This window comes from Heloderma suspectum, chromosome 1 (assembly GCF_057233095.1).
Source record: "Heloderma suspectum isolate Gila_16-S chromosome 1, 16-S_ref, whole genome shotgun sequence".
Lineage (NCBI taxonomy): Eukaryota > Metazoa > Chordata > Lepidosauria > Squamata > Helodermatidae > Heloderma > Heloderma suspectum.
In genome coordinates this window covers 247,216,645-247,226,761 of record NC_139458.1, presented here as the reverse complement: position 1 = coordinate 247,226,761, position 10,117 = coordinate 247,216,645, and the positions used below count along the sequence as shown (strand labels likewise).

General features: G+C 44.6%; 1 protein-coding gene across 11 annotated transcripts in view; it reads left to right on the top strand.

Moving 5' to 3' along the window:
* The first annotated feature begins 502 nt into the window (after positions 1 to 502).
* The window catches only part of WDPCP (WD repeat containing planar cell polarity effector), a 303,153-nt gene continuing 293,538 nt past the window's right edge, over positions 503 to 10,117 (top strand). For 5 of the 11 annotated variants that reach the window (XM_084823119.1, XM_084823138.1, XM_084823169.1 and 2 more), the window contains exon 1: positions 1,355 to 1,921. Coding sequence is in view for 3 of the 11 variants with exons in the window: in XM_084823110.1 (XP_084679236.1) it covers positions 573 to 586 (14 nt within the window). In the remaining 8 variants the exon portion in view is untranslated. Of the gene's footprint in view, positions 1,196 to 1,354; positions 2,443 to 10,117 lie in introns of those variants that run through there. The other 6 variants (XM_084823110.1, XM_084823185.1, XM_084823214.1 and 3 more) reach the window with 4 other exon arrangements.

Below are 10,117 nucleotides of genomic sequence, written 5' to 3'. Positions count from 1 at the left end.
GGGAAGTCACGGCCAAGTCAGCTGCACCCACTGACCTAGTTAACTTTTTAGCAGACCACTATTAACACCAAGTGTGTCTATTCTATCACTGGTCTGTTACTTCCAAGTAACTGCTGGCTATTATGTATTCCAGAATAATGAAGTGGAAAAGAAGACCAAGGTGGAAAATGGATTTGACTCAGGAAAGTAAAAGGAAAGTTTAATATTTTCAAGATGCAATTTCAGGGTTATAGCTGTAATCATTTCTTTAACATAAATAACAGAGATATTATTAGCCTAGCCTAGACTTCCCTCCCTCCCCCCCCTCTAAATCCTCCCTCCCAGTGCAAAATGATGTTCTGCTGAACTCCAAACCCTATCAGAGGAAACTCACTGTCAAAACAGACATTAAACCTTCCTGTGACATCACTCACTCCCCCCCCCCCGTCCGCCAGGCGGAACTAAACAGCCAATCAGACACAAGCCCCATCCCGCTCACACTTAACCCCTTCTTACCTGGACATACTTCCCAGGAAAAGCAAACGCCGTAATATTAGTACAGATCGATATAATCAGCAGCTGATTTTGTCAGAATGGCACTGATGAGGTATGTCCTAATGAGCAGCCTTAGCTCACAGGCTGTCAAATGCCAATGCAAGCTGACTCTTGCGGCAGATGTGTAATGCTGCCAAGTCTGCTTACTGGCCGCAGATAGCAGAATGTACTCCTGGCTGTAAAATCAGCAGGGAGGTGGCTGGACCGACAATAACAATATTAATGGTGTGATGGAGTTAGTTGGTTGGCAGCATCATGCGTTTACCTATTTATTTTATTAAAGTATTTATATAGCACACTTCAGCTGAAAACCTGTCAGGAAGTCTCGCATGAACACAATATCGGAGGTACTTACAGGCAGGTCAACGATCCAGCCAGTTTGGCTGCCCCGCAGCAACCCTCCGCATTTGGGGGTAGAAGGGAGCTGGTGTTTAAAGGGGGGCCCCTTCAAAAACCTCCAGGTCACGATAGAAACCGGACTTCAGGCGCATGAATTTTGAATGCGCCTGCCCTGCGGTCCTTGAAAAGCCCGCCCTCGAAAGGAGCCCCGAGATCCAGTTAAAGGCGGAAGCGTTGGCAGCGGGGTGCTCCTCAGGAGCGCCTCCGCGCTGCTGCTCTCCCACACCAGTTGCAGCAGGAGCTCAAGCTCCTCCTGCCTCCAGTAAGTGCCCCGGCGTGCAGCCATTCCCTCCACCACCGCACGGGTAAGGGAGGGAGGGATGCGGGAAGGCGGGAGGGACTGCGGAGCGGAGGGACAGGTGGAGCCATCAACAGGCACCGATGATCAGCGGGGTGGGGGGGGGGGCAAGGGACCAGCAGCCGCCACCGAGAAAGCGCCGCTAGCCCACTCTGGACGTAAAGCTAAGTGCCACTTCTGTCCCAGTTTTTGCATGCAGCTCCGCCCAGCCGGGAAAAGGTATACACGCGGGGGGGGGGGGTGTCTATGAGAGATGCCTGTATACAGGGCCAGTCTAGATCCCAGAAAGGATTAGGAATCAAAAGGACCAGTTTGTAGTAGGATAAAATACCAGGTGTACAGCGAGCCTAAGACTCTGAACTGGCATGAGAAACTAGCTCAGTTGTAGGCCGGAAGTGCCGCGGTCTGAGATGGAGCGTCACTCTCCTACCGTAAAACGGCTCTCAATTTTTCTATCTCTGTGCGGCAGATTCGCCTTCCTCCTTGCAACGCGCACGCGCAGATGATCCTGAGGCAAAATGGGCGGGTTCATTCGGCTTCCTCAAGGCCGGACCCCTCCGTTGCTGGTTGCCGAGTGACGAGGAGGAAGCGCGCGCTTGGTAGAAAGCGATTGAGGCGAACGGCCGCAGTCATTGCCGGTTGTCGGACGCTGCGCTTAGCGCTTTATTTTTCTTTCCCCCTTCCCGAATGGTGAGCTATGGGGACACGGATAGCGGGGAAAGATCCGAGGGTTTGTGAGGGCAAGAAAGAGCGGCGCGGCCAGTAACGAGATCCATACTTGGCCGTAGTGTCTTAGTTGTGGCCAGCTTTTTTTGTTTACCGTATTTATGCTATTATGATTGCGTCTTGGCAGCTTTGCTGATGTTATACTATCTGTTATGGGGCTGTGCGCACCCGTTTAAATATCTGCTTCATCTCTGGCTGCTGTTCTTAACTCGTGTACTTGGAATTAACTTCTGTAAAAATCAGTGGAACTCTTCCTGGTTGTCTTGATTTATTTTATTAAAATGTTCTTGGTAATGAAGATAACTCAGGCAAGCTTTATGAGAGCTGTGCTGTCAGGTCAAAGGGACCCTCCTTGCATAAAATTTATCTCTATTTTGTGACAGCTAATATAATTCAATCAACGTAAGTTTTGAGAATTCATTAGAGTGTACCAACGGAGCAGAACAAAGCAAAACTTCAGTCTGTTTCTTATGCCCCAACCTCAGGTAGATTTACTGAATGTTTAAAATTAGACTCAAGGGTTAAACTGGATAACACCTTCAATTTAAAATATTCTTATGACTGTAGCATGAATATTTCTGTCCATTAGAATACAGAGGAAGGGGGGACAGGACTGTGGTATTTTAAAATGTTGTTTGGTAATTTTAACAGACACTTCTAAAATAGGTATAAACACTTAGGCTACAAGGTTTGATGTCCTGATCCTGCTAACCATGCTTAACTTAGAAATAAATTTGATTAATTTCATTTGGACTTCTCTCCAAGTAAATGTCGTGGGCATTTCTAGATTAGATGGACACTATGTGGGATTGCCTTGAAAAGCGTCCAGAAGCTTCAGTTGGTGCAATACAGTGTTAAATTTGCTTGCAGAAGCCTGCTATTTTGGCTTCATCACACCAATATTATATCAGTTGCACTGGGTCCCAATTTGCCTTTTCCCCCAATTCAAGGTGCTTTAAAACCCTAAATAGTTTGGCATATGGATATCTGAAAATCATCTCCTCTTGCATGAATCTAACCACATGCTATAGTCATCCGGAAAAGTCCTCTTATGCATCCCACCTCCCTATGAGGTATGGAGGAGAGAGATGTGAGACTGCTGTGTTCTTGATAGCAGCACTAGATTGTGGAATTCATTGCCTAGGAGACTTGGTAATCTGCTTAACTTTATGCATTCAGGCAAAGGGTCAAAGCAACTTTGAGCATTTTTTTTGGCATTGGATGTGGGTTTTGATGTTCTGTTGCTGTTTGCATTTTGTTTTGTTTGCTTCTGTGCTGCTGCTGTTGAATTGTTTTATTACTGTACTATGTCTTTAATATAAGCCCCACTGAACTTTGTGGGGCTTACTTCTGAGTAAATATGCTTAGGCTCACACTCAATAGTATTCTCAATACATTTTGTTGCAGGTTCTCCTTGTTCTAACTAATAATGAAGCTTATCAGTTTCGCAGTGAAACATGATCACCCAAAAGTAATGTTTCCTGCATACTTGGGATTTACACAAGTATGCAGAAATATATTAGCTTATAAATTAGAAGAAAGAGAAATGGAGAGAGCAATCCTATACCCCCTAGACAGCGTCTGGGGGGGACATAGGATTGTTCGGTTTGTGGGAACCGAGGTGGGAACCAGGGCTCTGACCTCGGAGCCCAGAAACCGTGTTCCCCACCCCCTCAGAGCTGGTGTGGTTTTCTCTGCACTAAATATGTGCTCAGAAAAGGAGCATGGAGATGGGGAAAAGGGGGCGATTCTGGGGGTGGGGAGGGGAGGAGACCCTCCCTATTGGGTCGCTAGCCTCCTTCTCTCCCCCTCCTCGAAGCCATGGCTAGACAGGCAAAATTGCCCATCTAGGATCCCCTCTGTGCTCTAGCTGCCCTGCATAGGACAGTTGGCAGCCTCCAATTTTGGAGGCTGGCGACTAGCCGGATAGGATTGCGTCCTAAAAGACAAAACATCCCAACCAGAAGTTATGCTCAGTGGGTTCCAGGACCTATGGAATGTTGAGGGTGTAAGTTGTAAAAAAGAAAAAAAAAGCGATGGTACTCTCTCTGCCCATTTTGGGGGTGTGGGACTGGGCAGGCCATCTCTACCTGCTGGACAGCCTGTCTGAGAGCACAGAATCATAGAATAGTAGAATCATAGAATAGTAGGGTTGGAAGGGGCCTACAAGGCCATCGAGTCTGTGGTTACTAGACACAGCTACAAGCAGTAGCTGTGTCTAGTAACTGGGAGCTTTAAGGTGTGTGGTCCAGCAAGATATTTAATCGACAGGGGGCATGCTGGGAGTTGTAAGACTTTTTTTGTCTAAACATGCATAGGATTGTGCTCTTAGGTGCTAATGTTCCGGTTCCATCTATGCCAAATGTTGACAGCAGCCCTAAGATTATAAATCCTATACCCTAATTGGACTGCCATAAGACACTCTTTGTGGGGCTGCCTTTGAAAAGACTGACTCTGATCACACATTCTGCAGGAGGACAAGACCAGCATGCACATTGTTTTAGGGGGAGTTCCTCAAGAGCCTCCTCACGTGCTTGGTGCTCCTCATGTGCTTGGTGCCACAGTGCCCATATTGAGCAGCTGATCAGGGCTAAAGGTAGACAGGAAAGGGAATAGGTTTTGGCAAGAACTGAAAGCATTGTGGGGCAGGATTACTTGTATGTGTGCATATGGGTATGACTGTGGGGGAGTGATTATGCAAGAAGTTGCTCACTTGCAGGAGTGATCTGCTTTGCATGGACTTTGTGATCTTTGCATGGTTCACTTGATCTGAAGAATGTGGCTTGGCTCACTTCCTTGAGTGTTCTGCCTTGCATGGGTTTTAAATTTTCTGCCATGGATTCACTGATTGTTATACAGCTGGGTTTACCTATTTGAGTTAGTTCTTAGTTCTTGCTTGTCCAATTGGAGCTAGGATTTATTTAGGCTGATTTGTGTTGACTTGATAAAATATATACGCACCAAGGTAACCGCACAGTTGCCATTTCACATGATGGCAAAGCTCATTTTGTACTGTTGATAACACATTGTAGGAGAGCTTAATGTTCTTTAAATATATCTTTAGTCAAAAGGTCCAACCCCCTCCTGGATTTTAAAGTCAGTGCTGGACAATGTATTGCATAGCAAGCAAATACAATAGGTAAAGTAGAGCCTTCAACAATGTGGGGTGTGGGGAAGCTTAGGCAGTAATCTTTGATATTGGAATTGGGGTGTTACAAGTATATATGTCAGTATCTTCACAAGCATGTGAATTGTTGCGGGGTATGGGGTATGACAATGGAACCAATTACCTGGGGAGGTGGTGGGCTCTCCCACACTGGAGGCCTTCAAGACGAGGCTGGACAGCCATCTGTCAGGGATACTGTGACCTGGATTCCTGCACTGAGCAGGGGGTTGGACTCGATGGCCTTGTAGGCCCCTTCCAACCCTACTATTCTATGATTCTATGATTCTGTGGTTTAGTAATTCACACAATATTAACAATGCCATCTTCAGTAATATTGCTATCTTTAAATCTTGGTTCAAGAATGTTGCTGTAGTTTAAATTGCCTGTGACTGTATTATTTTAAAACACAAATTTAAAAAGGATTTCACACGTAATTCTGAAAGAAAAAGTATTGCTTAAGACACATTTTAGTTTTCTCCCAAGCTTCCAGTTTTTACATTGAAAAATATCCTTCAAAAATTAGGCTCCATTTTCTTGAGCCTTCCGATCTTGGGCTCCACCCATTTACTACTGGGTTCCATCCCAGTACCAGCTTTTTGCATTTTGAAGGTTGGCAACCTTGTAACGTTACCAAGTCTCACTTTTGGGATACTGCTGACTTGGCAAGCCTAACAATAAGGGCAAGTTTCTGGAAGGTGGGTAAAGAAAAATAACTTCTTTTTCCTTTTCCGCCTTCTGTAAAATTCCCAACCTTCTCTCCAAGCTGTGAACATCACTACAGGGCTCCTATTCCAAGCTAGCTGGGCCCTAAACAGGAGCACTTTTGTTAGGTGCCAGGGCAGGTCCCACTTGTATTTAAGATAATATGTAGTGGTTAGACTGTTGCACTGGTACTCAGAAGATCTGAGTTGTAGTCCCCACTTGGCCATGAAGCTGGCTGGGTGACTTTGGGCCATCACTGACTATCAGCCTAACCTACTTCTGAGGGTTGTTGTGAGGATAAAATGGAGAGGAGGAGAACCATGTAAGCTGCCCTAGATTCCTTGGAAGAGGAAAAAAGTGGGATATAAATGCAGTAATTAAAAAAAATAAATAAATATGGGTACAAATATACAAAACAAAATATCTATTGACAGGTGTGTGTTCTTTCCCTATTGATTTGATAGATATTATTTAGTTCCAATTATATGGATATTATAGATTAGACTAAAATTTGCTAATACTACTACAGCTTCAATCCTCTACCTACTTACCTGAGAGTAAGCCCCATTGAACTCAGCGGGACTTACATCAGCATAGAGATGTATAGGACTGCATGGTTAATCAACCTTTTGTGAGCTTAATACTTACAAGAGCAACATGTTAAGGGAAAAGCCTTAACAGAATATCAGTATTCTCTTGACGTAATGGCTGGAGAGTTGAAGTAATTTCAATGTCATGGTTTGAGAATGGGGTATAAAATTAATTATTTAAAATATCTGTATAGTGCTTTTATGAAGGATACACATTATGTAATTCAAATAACCTTAAAAGGTTGGATTTTGAATTTTTCTTCAAGTCTGAAAAGGTTTATTTCTAGTGCTCAGTACTTAAAGTATTTGCAGTTGGCTTCCTGTTAATGGGTGCCTGATTTGCTGTAACTGCATTTCTGATGGGAATTTGGGTTTTTTATCCTTGAAATTGATCATCTTTATAGATGAATTACTCCACTTTACTGTGAAGTTAGTTTTAAAATGGCCTATCTACTATGTGTTGAGAAATGAAAGAATAGTAGAAGACTGTAGATAATTCCATGAAGCTTTAGTGAATATTAAATAACTTTATCCTGCATAATTGTCTGGGATTTGCATAGCGTATTTTCATTAGCTGCAAAGGGCTTCACAATGACACAGGCTAGGCTAAATGGGGAGGCCCAAAATGCAGTGAAGGGGGACTGGAGGGAAGCCAATATGAGGACGGAGGTAGGGAAACATTGTTTTAGTAGGCTGGCTTCCTGGGAAAGTTCACTATATTGGCACTTCAGCACAATAATTTAATGGCTAAGTCTCGAGTGGTTTCTCAACTTCCTTCATGAATTTCTTATTTATTTATGTTTCACTTCTGTATCACCCAATAGCTGAAGCTCTCTGGGTGGTTCACAAAAATTAAAACCACAAGGTGCAGCATAAAACAATATAAAATGTGAAAGCTTAAAACCACAATATAACAATACAACCAGAATAAAACCTAGCAGCAATGCTGAGTTTTAAGATACAAGTTTAAAAATCAGAGCTAAAAGACTAGGAAGCAAAAATGCTAAAATACTGGGAAAATAAAAAAGTCTTTACCTAGCACCGAAAGGAGTACAACGTAAGTGCCAGGGGAACCTCTCTAGGGAGTTCATTCCACAGCCAGGGTGCCACAGCAGAAAAGGCCCTCTTCCTGGTAGCCACCCACCTCACTTTCTTTGGCAGGGGCTCCAAGAGAAGGACCCCTGAAGATGATCTTAGGATCTGGGCAGGCATATATGGGAGGAGGCGATCCTTCAGATAACCTGGCCTCAAGACGTTTAGGGCTTTGAATGTTAATACCAGCACTTTGAATCGAGCCTGGAAATGGACTGGCAGCTAGTGCAGCTGGAAAAGTACTGGTGTAATGTGATCTCGTTGGCCAGTCCCCAGTAACAATCTTGCTGCCCTATTTTGGACTAGTTGAAGTTTCCCGACTGTTTTCAAAGGTAGCCCCACATATAACGCATTGCAGCAATCTAGATGAGAGGTTATCACAGCATGGATAACTATAACTAGGCTATCTCTGTCCAGATAAGGGCATAGTTGGTATATCAGCCTAAGGTGATAAGGTACTCCATGCCACTGAGTCTACCTGTGCCTCAAGTGACAGTCCTGGGTCCAAGACCACCCCCAAACTACGAATCTGATCCTTTAGAGGGAGTGCAGCCCTTTCCAGTACAGGTTGAACATCACCTAGGTGGGCAGACGAACCACCCACTAGCAGTACCTCCATCTTGATTGGATTGATTTTCAGTTCATTGGCCTCATCCAGGAGATTACTGTGCCCAGGCACTGATTCAGAACAGTCACCGCCTCACCTGGGTTTGATGAAAAGGAGAGGTAGAGCTGGGTGTCATCCGCATATTGATGGTACCTCATCCCACACCTCCAGATGGACTCCCACAGTGGTTTCATGTAGAGGTTGAACAGCATAGGGGATAAAATAGAGCCCTGTGAAACCCCATGGCATAATTGCCGAGGCACAGAGCGATAATCCCCCAGCACCACCTTCTGGAATCGGCCACCCAAGTAGGAGCGGAACCACTGCAATGCAGTGCCTCCAACTCCCAACCCAGACAACCTGTCCAGAAGGATACCATGGTCGATGATATCGAAAGCCACTGAGAGGTCCAGCAGAATCAACAGGGTCGCATTCCCTCCGTCCCTCTCCTGGCAAAGGTCATCCCACAGGGCAACCAAGGCAGTTTCCATTACAAAACCAGGCCTGAAACCCAATTGAAATGGTTCTAGATCATCTTTTTCATTCAAGAAAAAAGAATATGCTGAATTTCCTTCATAAAAATAACAGAATGCATATGTGAAAATAAAATGTCCTGGTCCTCTCTTTGAGTGACACAATATAAAAACTGGTATAAAGAAAGCAGTGTATACATGATAATGGCTAATGTGATGATGTTAAACTGTTGCATGTGTATAGAGATTAATTTCTGGTGTGCAGGGTGATCCTAAGCATGCTCAGACTCAGATGTCCTGAGTCCAGTAGGACCTACTTCTAAGTAATAGCAGACAGGAATGCATAAGGGTGTTGTTTCGCAAATATTTATTTTCTTTACTATTACATTTATATCCTGCCTTTTCTCCTCTTTCAAGGAACCCAAGGCAGCTTACATGGTCCTCTTCCTCTCCTTTTTATCTTCACAATGATACCGTGAGGTAGGTTAGGCAGAGAGTCAGTGAATGGCCAAAAGTCACCTGTGAGTTTCATGGCCAAGTGAGGACTAGAAACTGGATCTCCCAAGTCTCAGTCCAACACTCTAACTACTACAGCACATTGTCTTCTTATTCAGAGTATTTTCTTGCTTATGTATAATATTTGTAACTATGACTAAAACACAAGTTTCTCCTGGAAGGCAATTGCCACCCCTTCTGCTGCCACTATAGGAGTGTGCTGCGGAAGAAACTCACTGCTATGAGGGCTCAGCAAACATATGCTGAGGATTACCAATCGGACTCAACATCTTATTACTCTGTACTGCCTTCTGTATCTTCCCCGATTATGTCGTCGGCTCTCAGGACAGAGCCTTGCCATCGGAAGACATGGGACATTTTACTGATCAGGTCCTCTGTATGGCTCAGTCCTTAGGTATTGAAACACAGCAGCTCACGGAGAGAGTGCAGGTTCCTTTGTTCAATGCTATACACGTGGAATCAGCACAGGTAGCAATACCTCCTCACCACTCTCTTGCAAACAGTGCAAATCTCCTGGAAAGCCCTGTTGTTGATGGCACCAACCTCTAAGAGATTGGAATTGATGTACTGTGTACAAGAAAAGGATGCTGTTTTTCTGTCCTTTTGCCCCAAACCATCATAGTGGAATCTTCGCAGGGCAAATCACAGAAGGTACATGCATTGCCAGTCGACAAGAAGGGTTGCAGGCTGGATTTGTTAGGATGGAGAATCTACTCATCGGCTGCGCTGGGACTACAGGTTTCCAACTACCAAGTGATGATGTCGCGATATCAACTTTTTCTGTGGGAGAAAGTTGGTTCATTGTGTGAGCTGCTTACCTTATGACCAATGTGAGCTGGCGAGGGTGTTCCAAGCAGAGGCACTGAAGTGATCGAAACAGCAGATAAATAGTGCTAGACATCAGACGGACTGCAAGGCAAAAGCCATGATCAGAGTGGTTGCTCTGAGAAGACTTGCTTGGCTCTGTTCAGCCCATCTAAAACCAGAGGCCAGATTACGGATTGAGGACTTGCC